The sequence below is a fragment of the Mirounga angustirostris genome, unplaced genomic scaffold (genome assembly GCF_029215605.1).
Source record: "Mirounga angustirostris isolate CCGP_5_RB_7025 unplaced genomic scaffold, mMirAng1.0.hap1 SCAF_10, whole genome shotgun sequence".
Classification (NCBI taxonomy): domain Eukaryota; kingdom Metazoa; phylum Chordata; class Mammalia; order Carnivora; family Phocidae; genus Mirounga; species Mirounga angustirostris.
This window is the reverse complement of record NW_026991718.1, coordinates 10,892,145-10,907,012: the sequence shown is the minus strand read 5'-3', so window position 1 is coordinate 10,907,012 and position 14,868 is coordinate 10,892,145. Positions and strand designations below refer to the sequence as shown.

Below are 14,868 nucleotides of genomic sequence, written 5' to 3'. Positions count from 1 at the left end.
GTCCCGGGATGGTGAGGGATCACGACAGAGAAACTACTGAAACTAACACCACCAGTTAAAGAAACTGGTATGATGAACGTGCTAACAGTCAGCACGCCAAGGGCAGCGCTGACCGCAGAGAAAGGCCGGGGCTGAGCGTGCAGAGAACTGCAGGTTGACCACGGAGGCCACGGAAGGGCTGGTGTAGACGGCTGCCCCCATCCTCCCGGACCAAGGCCTCTCTCTCTGCTCCTGTGGTCTCCACGGGCCTGGCACACCCTCGCGGTCCCACCACCGCGGCCCCCGGCACCTGCTCAGCGGAGCCCGCACGATCGCCTGAGGGGGTTCCCAGGCTCCGAGAGGTCGGCAACTCCGGCCCCGCTGTGTTGGGCGAGCCCTGGTGCCCTCTGCCTGACAGGAGCGCAGGGGCTCCCACAGAGCCCAACATTTCCCAGCTGGGCCCCCCCGCCGGACAGGCACACTGGACGCCCACGGGGCTACGGCCACGGCCTCCTGCCCCAGCACGGCCTCCTCAGGTGGCCCCTCTGCAGGTCCACCCTCCGGGGCTCCTCTCCTGACAGCGCAGCTGCGCAAACACACACGGAAATACAAAGAACAGCAGCCAGGCACACTTGGGGCCACCGTTCTCGGCACGCCTGACCCTCACAGACGGAGGACGCCAAACGGTTTGCTTCAACTCACCGTTTCAGCTTCTCCCGGATCTCGGGGTTCTTGATCTCGTTTTTCAGGTCCTCGAAGGTGTGGGCGGACGACAGGTTGCAGTAGACCCGGTATTCGTGGTAGGGCGGGATGCCGTGGTCCCGGCCGCGCTGGATGTTGATGGCGGCCAGGTCCAGGGCCACCGTGTGGGCCATGGAGAAGAGCCGCTCCGTGAGCTCCGTGTTCAGCAGCTGCGAGGGCATGCGCATCTTCCCCGCCACACCGAACAGGCCCCTGAGCAGCGGGTCGATGCCGCCCTCGCTCACGATGCGGAAGGGAGAGAAGAAGGCTTTGTGCAGGGGGATGTGTCCCTGCACGATGGGCTCGAAGTTCTCGTCCAGCCGGTGCAGCATGGGGTTGATCAGCGTGTGGCCAAAGCGGAAGGCGGCCGTGGCGAAGGCGTTGACGATGCCGGCGTTGACGCCCGGGTCGTAGCCGCGGTACTCGCCCAGCGCCTTCATGCCCACCTCGCCCAGCACCTTGGGCAGCCAGTGCTGGTAGGTGATGTGCTGCATCTGTGCGCCCACGATCTTCCTCGCCTCGTGATAGATGGTGTCGCCGTCCCAGTGTGGGTTCAGGCCGAGCAGCTCCGCGGCCACGCGGTTGTGCTCACGGAACCAGAGCGTGTGCATGCTCGTCAGGCCCAGCTGCTCGTTGGCGCGGTGGTCCCCGGCCAGGAAGCAGGGGATGGGGCTCTCGTTCTCGTCCCGCATGCACTCCGTGGGCGGCCCGGCGGCGAAGGGCAGCAGCGGCTTCCCCGACCGCTGCACGATGCCCTGCCGTAGAAGCCCCCGGTGGCTGGCCAGGTCCCGGATGGCGCGCGCCTCGTGTTCCGTGCTCCCGTACACGTTGGAGGCGTCGATGTAGGAGGTGAGCTGGTTGATCTGCTCCCGCGGGTACACGGAGTTCATGAGGAGGGACGTCATGCCACTGCCGCACACGGGGCTGGAGCGCACGAAGAACATGCAGCGCGCCCCACTGCGCACACGCGGGTCATTGGGGGGCACGGCCACCGAGAAGCACGGGGGGTCACTGCTGCACACGGAGCTGCAGTGCTGGCCGTCGGAGAAGCGGGCCTGGCTCAGGGCCACCACCGTGGAGTCCAGGTCGTGGTCCAGGAACTGGCCCCACTGCATCAGCATGTGGGTGAACTGCGCGTCGGGCGTGATGGCCTCCGTCCCGATGAGGGAGGTGGACACCAGCCGGGGCATGGGCAGCGCGTGCCCGTGGTACAGCCGGCCGGGGTTGATGCCCCGGGGCGTGTTGAAGCCGTTCTCGTACACGGCTTTCAGCAAGCGCTCGAAGGCGGTCAGCGAGGCCCCCCACATGGGGCGCTGCAGGTTGTTACACGTGCCATCGTGAGTGCGGTACTTCTGGTGGAAGCACATGTCCGAGCAGTTGTTCACACGCCGGTGCGCCGTGCATCCCGACAGGTTGGCGATGAGGCTCAGGTACTGGGGAGACACGAGGTCGTTGTAGTGGTAACCTGCAGGGGAGAGGGGGACGCAGCTTACTCCCCGGACGGCGGACAGCACCCGGGGACACGGCCCAGCCCCTGAAGTCCTCCCCACCCCTGCCTCCTGGGCTGGGGACCCAGGAGAGGGGACCTGTGTGTGACGGGCGGGGGGACAACAGGGGGTCCACTCAGCAAGGGCAAGGGGTCTTGGCAGGAACAGCCGGGAAGGACCTGACCTGCAACAGGGCTGACTGTGGGGGCTGCCCGAAGAGCCCTGCCCACACGCAGGGGCACAAAGGTTCGCACACGCACCCCTGCTCACACGCAGGGGCACGCGGGGGCACACGGGCTCACACACGCACCCCCGCGCCCACATGCCGGCCCGCAGTGCTGGGCACCTGCTCACCACTACTTATTTCCAAAGTATCTGCTCAGAGCAGATCAAGATGGACTCTGCCTACATTTAAAGGAACCGAACCAGTTGCAGTTTGTGGGGGCGGCGTCTGAACAACCCCCCACGGAGCTGGAGGCGGGGAGGTGTCCCAATCAGAAATGGGAGCTGGAGGGCTGCATGAGAGGATGCGCCGCCAGGGTGTTTGGGCTCAATTAGACCTGAAAACTCTGTCAGCAAGCACCTCCCGGACACGGGGATGTCTGGCTCTGTTCTGTTAACTCAGGAAGTCTCAGAAGCCCCAGGAGTCGGGGGCTCGTGGACAAGCCCGGTTCCGCACTGTCCCTCTCTCCAGGGGTTGCGGCGCCAGGCTGGACACGAAAGGCCGCCTGTGAGCTCAGACGTGCTTGCTGTGCTTTGAGAGACGGAGCCTTCTAAAGCATCGCTGATAAAATGCTGCCAAACCACGCCTTCCTACAAAACCGGGAGGGCCGATCACTGCAGTGCATACGTAAGTTCTGGATTATGAGCTATTCACCAGGAATTCTGCGAACTGCCCTGACCATTTTTGACCATCCTTGTCCACTGCGCTTTGCTTTAGAAATGAAAACTATCTCCAAGGGCACCTGGGTGGCTCAGTTGGTTAAGCGACTGCCTTCGGCTCAGGTCATGATCCCGGAGTCCCGGGATCGAGTCCCGAATCGGGCTCCCTGCTCGGCGGGGAGCCTGCTTCTCCCTCTGACCCTCTCCCTTCTCATGCTGTTTCTCGCTCGCTCGCTAATAAATAAATAAAGAAAAATCTTTAAAAAAAAAAAAAAAGAAAACTACCTCTGAATGCAAACAAGTAACTACCAGTGAAAATACTGAAATGTGAACCTGAGAATGAGGAAGAAAACTATTTCATGACCCGAGAGATGCCAGGAGGACTGTTTGCGGAGGCTCAAACGTTTTCTTCTGGGGTGAGTTAGGACACTGGGGTTTGTGGATCCAGGACCCAGGTGCCCCTGGAGACCAATGTCTCCTGTGCACGCCTGGAGCTTCTGGAAGTGAGACAGCCCCTCCCCAGGCCCTAACCTGGTCCTCCACCAGCTTCCCCACATCACTAAGTGTCACCTCTGGCCTTCCGGCCCCTGGGGCTGAGACCCCATCACCTGACCCCTCCACATACAGGCCACAAGTGACTATGTCACCTCTGCCTTCAAGGCACCTGGAATCCAAACCTCTCACCGGCCACCCTGGTGCCAACACTTTCCTCTCTCCTGGGCCACCCCGCGGACGCCTGCCACCCCGGACCTCCCTGGGCCACCCCGCGGACACCTGCCACCCCGGACCTCCCTGGGCCACCCCGCGGACGCCTGCCATCCTGGGCCCGCCTGGGCCACCCCGCGGACGCCTGCCATCCTGGGCCTGCCTGGGCCACCCCACGGACGCCTGCCACCCTGGGCCCGCCTGGGCCACCCCGCGGACGCCTGCCACCCCGGACCTCCCTGGGCCACCCCGCGGACACCTGCCACCCCGGACCTCCCTGGGCCACCCCACGGACGCCTGCCACCCTGGGCCCGCCTGGGCCACCCCGCGGATCCCTGCCACCCCGGACCCGCCTGGGCCACCCCACGGACGCGTGCCACCCCGGACCTCCCTGGGCCACTCCACAGACGCCTGCCACCACGGGCCCGCCTGGGCCACCCCACGGATGCCTGCCACGCTAGAACCCCCAACAGACACCTGTCTGGTTTTCCGCACTGCCCTTCCCCCTCTGTGGCAGGGCCACCCAATGACCTGATCCATGTGACCAGATCACTTGTCTACAAGAAGCCCCATGGCTCCCATATCACACAGACCAAGACAAGTCCATCCTCTTGCCTCAGGAGCCCCTTCAGATCGAGAACCCAAACCGCACTCGCGCCCCCGCCTGTGTGTCCACCTACTGCAGCCGTGTGGGCGGCCTGCTCACCCGCAAATATCCCCAGTACGGCCCAGAGCCATGCGCCCCTCTGCTGGGCTCTGAGTCACTTTAGTTTCTGCTCTCTGTCCAGGTTTCCACATTTTTCTGTAAACAGCACGTGTTGCAGGAGGTGAGCACGCCGTCTTGCACGAGAACCACGGCAGATGGGCTCTGCTTCTGCACGTGGCTGCACAAGGTCTAGGGGCCGCCTGTGGAAGCCGCCACGGCCACACTTAACACGGGAACGATGAACCAACCGACGGAGGGAGGCCAGAGCGGGGAGAAGGAGCACCGTGCACTCCACGGACCCTCCACGCTCGGCAGCATGCGGTCCTGTATGACCAACGGCCGGGAGCACAGGGAGGCGCCACAGGGACAAGGCCACATGTCCCACACGTCCCTGCCCCATTCCCGGACCTGAAGGGGGGAAAGTGCCCCCAACACAGGCGAGTGCAGAGAAGGCGGGGCCCCCACGTTTCTCCCCAGGGGCACCCGCAAGGCTAGGCTGGTCGGTCCAAGGAGTGGAATCGTCCACATGGCCCCCGACCGAGGCCGGTGCCTCCAGGAGGACAAGGAGGCGCCACGGTCTACACGTCTACACGGCAGAGCCGGGAAGCTCAGCCCCAAGCCGGGGCAGGACTGAGGGCGGCCCGGGCGCTTCCTCTCCTCCCAGGAAGCAGAGGGCCGGGTTTCCACATCTTCACGCCACACGTTCGTATCTAAGAACACTCAGTTCTTGGACATTTCTGTCCTGCGGGCAGGATGGACTCCCCGAAGACGAGTCAGAAAACCCCGTGGAAAGCCCAGAGCCTGACCCCCAGTGAGGGGACGGTGCGCACGCGCTCCCACAACGCTTTAAATGAACACTCGCCGTTGAAGGGATGCTTCCACACAGGAGAAACCCCGGGCCTCTGGCGTCCTTGAGAGCGCTGCGCCCGGCTGGCTCTGCGTGGACAGGCTGCAGGAGGGCCGTCAGGCTCCCTCCATCCACACAGCACCAGGGCGGGCTCAGCAGCCGCCTCACGAACGCCCGAGCACCAGGAGCCTCCTTCCCAACAGCCGGAACCCTGCATCCCAGGCACACGGCCTCATGGATTCGCGGCTAGCCTGCTGGGTCACGGGGGCCCGACCCGCCCGGCCTGGGGCTCAGGGCAGCGCACGGTCCAGCTGTGCATCAGGGGACCCGAAGCGGTGGCTGTGGGGCAGCCCAGGCCTGGCCCACCGAGTGCTCCCTCAGACACGGGGATGTGGGAATGGCTCCCGGGAAGGCCCCACAGCCGTGCGGCCCAGCACTCAGGGGAGGGGGCCCCGGGACTGACTTGTTCCGTTCAGGTCGACCATCAGGCCGTGCTGCACGTGCTCCTGAATGAGCTGCAAGGTCCGCTCAAATATCTCCCCGGCGCGCGCCTGCTCCACGGTGTAGGGGTCCCTCGGGTACCGGAACAAGGCCAGCAGGTCGTTGGGAGATCGGGGCCGGCTATCAGGGGTTGAGGAGCACACAGGAAAGAACAGAACCAACTTTTGAGGACAAGAATCACTCACATCCAAAACTGTAATTATTACCACTAAATAGTTCTGGAGCTACTTTTCTAGAGACACGATGTATCGTACCTCACTCGTCCCAAGCGGAAGGCATCGAACACAAACAAAAACAAAGACACTAAAAACAAATAATTAAGTCAATAGAGGAAACACAATCTGTTTTAGTTACAATGCAGAATAAAACACTTCGGAATTACCAACGTGAACAAATACGCTACAGCCCGAGAGATTTTGTTCTTGCCAAATCACTCATTAACAAGCCCATGGAACGAGCTCAGATTTTCTAAAAATGCCTCGTTTGTGAATCCTGGTTCCGCTTCTACTCAGAAAGGACGTGTCTTTTGTTGTCCAAACCCCACAAAACTCGATGCCAACGTTGAGTATGATTTTTAAATTAAAAGGTTATCCCTTGGACGGAACAGGTCACAGCTCTGTTCTACCCCAGAGGCTGAGCGAGCAGAGGTCTACACCCGCCCCCGCCCCCTCGGTACCTGTCAAACAGGTGCGTGCGGGTCGAGTTGATGGCTCTGTCCACGGTCGCAATCGCTTCAACAATCGATGTGGCCACAAACGGGTCCCCATTTCGACTGACATCAGGAACTGGGAAAACAGGAAGTCGTCCGTTACGTTACTGCGTTACTCATGCGTCTGGCTGCTTGCTCCTTCCCCGCCAGATGCCGCGCGCCAGAGCGCCCGGGCGTGGCTGCCAGTCAGCGGATGGTGCCCACTGTGCCAGGCCCCGTCCACCGTCGGCAGGCCCGTCAGACCTGCGGCGTGGCATCACCAGTTCTGATGCTGGCGGCCACCGTCCTCACCTCCCCCTCCACACTCACCGTCCCTTACGGCCAACGTCACCGTTGAGGAGAGCAGCCAGCTCACAGACGCCCTGCTCAGAACTTTCCAGTGGCTTCCAACATACGCGGAATAGAAACCAAACCATGGCGTGGCCAACAAGGCCCCAGACCAGCCTGGCCTCCCCGATTCCTCCACTGGCCTCCGGCTTTCGGCTCGTCCCGACCTCAGGCTTCACGCTGGCCATGCCACGCGGCTCTACGTCTCAGAGTTTGCTTGCTCGGGGGGCCTCTCCGACGGCCTCCCCCAGCCCCGACTCTCAGGGTCGGATCATTCTTCCAGCCTGCTTCTTGTCCCCGTCCGCCACCAGCATCTCTGCACTGAGCCGGAAGGTGCCGCCTGACTCACCTCTCGGCCCCCGACAGCGCCTGACGCCCAGCCCTGCACAGAGCCGGGGCGGCCACCTTCACGCTCCGCAGACCCAGCCACTCACCGCTGTCGGCGGGCCCCTCCACACGTCTGAAACGTGCCCAGCAGCCTTTCCCCCGGCACAACCCCCACCTTGGTGTGTCTCAAACGGGGCCACATGTGCTAATTTTTGGAACCTAATACTTTTATGCCAAGTGGCAGACAAACAGATCGGATAATTTTACACAATTTTATGACTCCAATATTTCATTATTACGCATGACTTGGATTTGTTGTTCTCCAAGCAATGATCACAAAAATAATTTGAAAGCATTAACCTATCTTTAGAAGAAATAAAAGAAATTCACCAAAACGTTAATAGAGACTATTTCTTGGAGGTGGGATTGTGGGTGGGAGATTATTTTTAAATCTCATATATATGACTAATTCACATCAAAGTAACATTATTTTTAGGTATCAAAAATTGTCATTCAAAGGAAAAGTTACAGAATTCATCAATTGAGTTCTACATCCATTTCACACACCATACGTAATGGGAAAATAACATTTTCCCTAAAACAAAAAACCAAAACCAGGCTCCTAGTTATTCCCTTATGGTTCCCATCTGGCAAGTGCCTACCACCTTCAGGCTCTGGGGGGTGCTGGGCGCACAGACCGAGCAGACCCCGCCCCATCTGGGGCTCTCACAAGCCCCTGGGAAAGGCAGGCGGGTGAGCCGTGGTGGGGAAGGCAGAAGCACAGACCCAAGTGTGGACCCTCAGGACGGGCCGCCCAGAAGGCACAGGGAAGGTAGAGGGGACGTGCCTGGGACGCGGGTGGGGGTCAGCCTGACACTACAACACGTGGGAAGCATCAGCGACAGGTCATGGGACCGGCCCTTTCAGGAAGATGGCTGTGTGCTCGCTTCGGCAGCACAAATGCTAAAATCAGGAAGATGGCTGTGCAGACAGAACAGGCGAAGGAGGCAGGTGAGGGGCAGACGCAGACGCCGGACCAGCGTGGTTGTCAGGGTGCAGGGCAGGGAGCTGCCCCTGATTAAGGACAGTCATCCCGCGAAGACGGGGGCCCCATCCGGAGCAAGCGAGCACAGCAGAGGGGCACTGGCCTGCTCAAACACGCGCCTGCCAACTGGGGACCGTCAATTACACACTGTCGAATGTGGGTGGGCTTGGAGGACGGCCATGCCAACCACTAAACCGTGCTCACGGAGAGCCTTGATCACAGGGCACGTGACCACACTGGCCTGAGTCCCAGGGTGGCAGCAAGAGTGTGGTGCCGGGACCCTGGCGTGTCCCCCGCCAACCGGGACGCGCTGCCTTCCGAGGATCAGACGGTGGGTCTGCAAGTGCCCCGGGCCGGGCGCCCCCTCCCGCCTGTGAGCCCACGCCGGGGAATGTCCACACGGGCCACAGGGACTCACCGCTCACGCTGAGCACCATGCTGACGGAGGCCTGCCCGATGGTGTTCCGGGCCACGCACTCATAGCGGCCTGCGTCCGCCGTCCCGACATCGTGGATGGTCAGGAACCCCTCGGGGCTAATGTGAAATTTCCCACTTTCCGTCACCTGAACCCCATCCTGGAGCAAAGCAGAACGGGAATGATACTAGGAACGAGACCCAGAAGCAGAAGTTGTTTGACCTGGGGGTGGGGGGACCACTCTCAGCACCTCACAGATGGACATGGCCTAGAGGACATGCTCAGATCTATCTAAAACTGGAGAGAAGAGGGGATTTAGTCCAACTTACTGAGAGGAACTTTTCTTAGACTCTTGTGAAAGATCCAGAGAAGATTAAGACAGAGACCGAGTCCCTTGGATTCTCCAGGATCAGGGGCTGGGGGCAAACAATCCCCCGTGGGATGCGCACGAAAGTGGGGAAGGCAGAGAGTGCGGGCACCCAGTGACGGAGAAGGGCCCTGGGCAAGGTCTTCTGGGCGATAGGACACCTGAGCCACCCCTGAGAAGGGCAGGCGACGGGCCCGGCGGCAGAAGGACAAGAACAAGCCCACCAGGACAGCGAGACGGCCACGCGTGGTCCCGGCAGAGGGCAGGTGAGATCTGGGCAGTGGGGGGACGCGGGAGAGGGCCAGGGTGTCCCCCGGAACTCAAACCTCCCTGTGGGGGCCCCCTGCCCGTGGCCACCCTGTCCTCCAGGGACACAAGTCCTGTCAAAACCCTCGTTCATAATGGCTAAACACCGGGATGCGATTTTCTACTGGGCTTCACAAAAGCAACCCAGGAAAATGGAACAACAACAAAAAACCTCTCCATTGACGATGGGGCCATGGATCTAACCGGAGGGTTTTTGTTGCTTTGTCACTAAGAAGAACATGAAAAAGAGAATGCGGGTTTGTTTGCTTCTGGTTTTGTTAGTAGGGATCCCTCAGCATCGTTTAACTCCGGCTGCGGTGGGGATGCTTTCTCTGCTCCAGACGGTGCGGAGAAGCCACGAGCTGGCGGGCACCTGCCACACCCGTGCCCCGCCCCCCACGGGTGGTACCTTGTTCCAGGTGATGACGGGCTCGGGCTCCCCCTGGGAGCTGCAGGGGAGCTGCACGTTGGTGCCCACCTCCACCGTCATGTCGCTTGGAATGCTGGCAAACACCGGCGTGACTGCAAAGCAAGGGACAATGAGCTGACCGAGGAGGAGAACCCGGGACACTCGTCATTCGTACCAAAACGCTTCCTAAGAGCACAGACCCCTCGTCCTCAGCCAGGGCAGGCCCAGGGCACTCTCGGCCAGCACTGGGCCCTCCCTCTGCCTCCCAGCTCAGTCTGCACAGAGCAAAGGGGCCGGAGGGAAGGCGAGATGGTCTGCCGGCTGCCCGCCCTCCACCTGAGGGGCCGGGTCTCAAGAGCGGACCGCAAGCCCTCACCTCACCAGCTCCTGTCCTGAGCTGTGAGTGCTGGCTGCCGAAGGCCCGCCTTTCCCGAAAGCAGGTCTGCAGAAAGCAGTCGGTCCCCCAGGAGGGGCCGGCGCCGCGTACCTCTGGGCTGCACGGTCAGGTGGGCCACGGCCCTCTGGGAGCCGATGATGTTGACGGCCTGGCACTCATACTGGCCCTGATCGTGCAGAGCCACAGCCGAGATCCGGAGCGTTCCCGACGAGAGCACCAGGTGCCGCCTGTCCACGGACAGCTGGCTCCCTGAAAGGCATGGACACACAGTGGACCACTAGGACTCAGGAAGGCCGGGTGCAGCAGAACATTCTCGGAGCAAAGGGAACAGTGGGACGGACTGGTCTCTGCCCGAGTCAGGGGCAGCAGGGCTCGGCACCTCCCGAGCGACATTCCACACCAGCTGGGAGCCGCCACGTCGGGGACAAACAGAGCCGCCCTGCCTCTTAGAAACTCCCCAGAAGCAGGAGGAGCAGACAAGAGAGATGCAGGAGCCGGGACACCGGGGGCCGTTGGGGAGGGACTGCTGGGGAGGGGCTGGGGGGCTGAAGTTACGCAAAAGCACAGAACACCCCGTTGAGGTGCCAGCACACGGCCCCTCCCGCCAGGGGACACGGAAGTCCAGGTGCTGGGTGCTCACGCACCTGCCTACCCAGGGTGCTCGCTCCTCAGGGGAGGAAGGCGGCGAGCGGCCCTCTGGTTCAAGGCAGAGCCCCTGGGCAGGTCCTCAAGGTCAATTCTAGGACAGAGCCCTGGGGCCACCTCCCCTCCCCTAAACCTTCCCAGCCAGGCTGCCGGCGCCCTCGGGGACGTCTGTCTTCATCATCACCTGGCCAGGAGCTCACCAGCTAGAGCAGAATGGGGGGCGGGGGTCACCCCCTAAGAATCAATGTGATCAACCAGCCGTGTGACCTCGGATGGAGACGGCGTGACAGCCCCAGAGAATGAAGTGACACTTTTAGCTTCAAACAAATGCTATGGCAGTTTCCAGAAAGTTCTATCCTACCTGCTATGAAACTTCATCAAGATGTTAATTAAGTGTACATTAAAGGCAAGACAGCCACCATCTGGGAGGCGAGGGAGACAGAAGGCAGAAGGCCACCCGCATCCTCGGGAAGGACAGCCCTCTCTGCGTGTCCTGCACCGTAGCCGTGGGCCAGGCCTGCAGCCGGAACACGCAGACGAGACGCGGACCGTCCCCACCCCTGCTCACGGGGGCTGCGGCCTGGGCACAGGGCAGGCAGACGCGCCCCCGCGTGTGGAGCGCGTCCCAGCAAGTGCCGGGCCAGCTCTCACCTCCTTTCGTCCACGCGATGACCGGCTGTGGGTAGCCCTTGGCCTCGCACTGGAAGTCGACTGTCTGACCCTCGATCACAGCTCTGTCTGCAGGCGTCACGGTGAACTGGGGAAGAGCTGCCGGAAGGAAAAACATCGGAAACAACACTTCAAAGACAGTCTGGGCACAGATGCTGCAAGCTAGCGTCAGCGTCGGCAGCCCTGCAGGTGCTAGGGCACCGAGAACCCGCGTGGCAGGGGGAGCGTCTGCGAGCAGGGCACGACGGCAGAAAGGGCGTCAAACAGCGGTGTTTCCCGGCCCCCTGCCGGGCCTGTGCCGACACGCCGCGGGCTGACCGCACGGACGGTGTGGATGGAGGGGAGGTGTCCGGCTTCCGCCCGCGGCGGTCAGGAGACCCGAAGGTCCCTCTGGCGTCGGACCTCAGGGAGCACCCGGAGTGGGTAAGCGTCACGTTACAGCTGTGTGGGGACAGGGCTGCTTCATTACCATGGGGCCAAGTCCCAGCCCCAAATCCAGACCGGTCCCATCTGTACAGAAGGAACGACCAGACGCCAGGGCCGCGTGCTCACCTGCGCAAAGGGGCCTGTAGGAGGCACTCACAACAGACTGCGCGTGAGGCCGCTTCCCTGCAGGCGGGAGGGGCCAGCAAAGACAGAGGAGCAGGGGACACTGATTTCTCCGAAGTTCGCGCTGTGCGGTCTAGAGCTTCCACACAAATGCCCCACTTTGCAATTTATTTCTAAACTAAGAAGCTCACCATGGAGTCGCCTGGGGCATCTGGAAATACCCAGCTGAGGTCTCAACACCACAGGTCCTCTCAGCCATAGATAACAGCCAGAAATAAAGCCCCGAAATACAAGCCTCCTGAAGCCTCCGTTCAGAAAACAAACCTACCACCAATCAGGACGGGAGATGCGGGAAGCGTGCTGGAAACATAAAGCAACCTGCCGGCGCAGGGTGGGGACGGCGGGCGGGGCGGGGTCTGTGCGGGGAGGGCTGCCGGGCGAGGGTCTGCGCGCGTGCACGGACGGGCGCCCTGACCCACCCTGGACGATGATCAGGGCCGCGGCGTGGATGCTGTCCACGCTGTTGGATGCAAAGCAGGTGTACTCCCCACTGTCGTCCTGCAGGACGTTCTGTATGTAGAGGCCGCCAGACGGGGTGATGCTCACGCGAGGGTCCTCGGGCAGGGGCGTGCGGTCCCCTTTGGTCCAGGTGATCCGTGGCGGAGGGTGGCCCGTGGCGCTGCACTCCAGGGTGACACTCTCCCCGACCAGCACCTCCGTGTTCTGTGGCTGGATTACAAAAGCGGGTCGAGCTGTCACAACGAAACACAAGTTCTGCGTTAATTCCCTCCAGGTCAGCAACGGCATTTTGCTTGGGTTGTTCTATCTTCGTTCCGTCTGCGGCCCTTAAAGTAAGGAAAGCAAACACGACTGAATCAGAACCCGCTCTCGTCTTCTTTCCCGTGTCAGAAATCGTGCCAGCAGCGAGGGTGAGCGTGGCCCGGGGCTCGGGGCGGGCGGCCAGCGCCTCACAGATGGCCCCTGCCTCCCTCAGTGCGGGCTGAGCCCCAGGGAGAACCCCTACTTCTGTTGATTCTAAGTACATCGGGTCAGTCTGGTCAGACCTGGCTAGAGGTTCTTCCTGGCATAAAACACTGCTTTTAAACTATATTTAGAACATATAAAAATAAGCAATTTCCCTCCCCAAACCAAAAATATAAATTAAAACTACACTAAGATAGTACTTTTCAGCTCTGAATCCAGAAGAAAAATCCACACCCTTAGTAATGCAAGTTTTGTGAGGGAGTCTGCAGAACTCACTAGCAGGTGGTGTCCACGGCTGCCGTCCCCACTGCGGGCCGGCTCAGACGCGCACGTCGGGACCGCCGCGGTCCATGCACCCTTTCACCCAGAAGTTACTCTGCTAGGAGCTTACAAACATGGAAAGCAATGTATGTACTCAAAAAGGGAGGTTTTTAAAACATTCCTGTGATGCATATTCAGGCCAACACCCTTCTCCCCAACTCTAGAATCCAGAAATGCTCCTAAAACAAAATACTTTTTCATCACTTATTTCTAAAACTGGATCTATCTGGCATGAGGCGTTTACAGTCTTCACTTATCCCACGTGCTGGGACTATTCACACAGTTTGCCGTGGACGCTGACGACAGGGTGGGACCCGGGACCCCGCGGCAGCACCAGGCGGCTCAGAAGACCATGCACCAGGTGGCCTGCTGAAATTTCCCAGATTTCTGATTTCCAAACGATAGTAGGCCCAAGAGGTTTTGGGTAAAGGGACATGGACCTGAAATAGCAAAAGACCTGGGGGGGGGAACCCTTCAGGTATTCCTGCTAAAGAACCAGTTAAAATAGATCACGTTCCCACCAGGTAACGACTCCCACGCGGCCCTGAAAAGGAAAGTGTAAGAGAAGTCATGTACTAAAGACCAGTGAGGCAGGGATGAAGAAGGAGGCACTGGCCGGAATTTGGGAGAGTGGGGATGGAGGTAGGAATTCAGTGGGTGAGGCAAGAAGCAGGAAACACATTTCTGCGTCTTTCACGTTGGTTAACGTTGAAGCTCCGCTGCCCACGTATCTAAGGAAGAGCAGAGGATAGGAAATGCAGAAATGATCCTAATAGTAGCGTTTCCGGAGCATGGCAAGCTAGAGCGTGAAGCTGTTGGCAGGGACAAGAACCCCAACGTGAAAGCCCACCGGGAGGACACGTGCGCAAGCCGACACATGAGAAGTGGCATCACGACAGGCCAAGGCGAGGCCCAACACGACGCCACCCAGGAAGCTCCGAGTCCGGCTGACCCACGAGCTGCCCCTCGGTGACAGACAGCCAAAATCAGTGGAGGGAGAAGTGAATCTCACTCCAGGCTCTGTCAACCGAAAGCTGGTCCTCGCGTGGGGATGCGGCCCGACCCCCACGCCACTGGGCGGAAAGGACGTGGCGCCACGGAACAGCAGAGACGCAGAAAGAAACAACGGGATTCGGAAGTGGGAAAGACATCACGGCCAGGCGCTAATGAGGGTTTCACATACTGGGAAAACAGAACTCAGCCCATCCTGGACACGGCGGAAGGGGGTAACTGACTCTGATAACCTAAGGACGCGGTAGGCCAACCACCAGCACAAAGGACGCCGTGTGACTTCCAAACTGGAAGCGGGAAATGGAAGAAGGACGGCAATTATGCCAAAGAAGGCTCGGAACTCAGAAAAGACTGGACAACAGTCTCAAGTAAGATGCAGAACGTGCAAATCTAAACATACTGCTCATGGCAGCAAATACAAATGGACACCTTCAAGAAAATGTCAGTCCGTGTCCTTTTTTTTTTTAAGGCAGAGCAAAGGTTGCGGGTGACCTAGGACCACGCCTGCAAGGCTGTGGCTGAGGGTGCTTGGTTGTAGA

The 14,868-nt window shown here is 60.4% G+C and overlaps 1 protein-coding gene across 6 annotated transcripts in view; it reads right to left on the bottom strand.

Annotated features, from left to right (window-relative positions):
• The window catches only part of PXDN (peroxidasin), a 75,031-nt gene that overhangs the window by 12,865 nt on the left and 47,298 nt on the right, over positions 1–14,868 (bottom strand). For all 6 annotated transcript variants that reach the window (XM_064571888.1, XM_064571885.1, XM_045884005.3 and 3 more), the window contains 8 exons: positions 12,493–12,765; positions 11,447–11,563; positions 10,241–10,399; positions 9,754–9,866; positions 8,675–8,831; positions 6,525–6,633; positions 5,811–5,968; positions 682–2,185 (listed from right to left, as the gene is read on the bottom strand). In XM_064571888.1, coding sequence (XP_064427958.1) covers positions 682–2,185; positions 5,811–5,968; positions 6,525–6,633; positions 8,675–8,831; positions 9,754–9,866; positions 10,241–10,399; positions 11,447–11,563; positions 12,493–12,765 — 2,590 coding nt within the window. The remainder of the gene's footprint in view (positions 1–681; positions 2,186–5,810; positions 5,969–6,524; positions 6,634–8,674; positions 8,832–9,753; positions 9,867–10,240; positions 10,400–11,446; positions 11,564–12,492; positions 12,766–14,868) is intronic.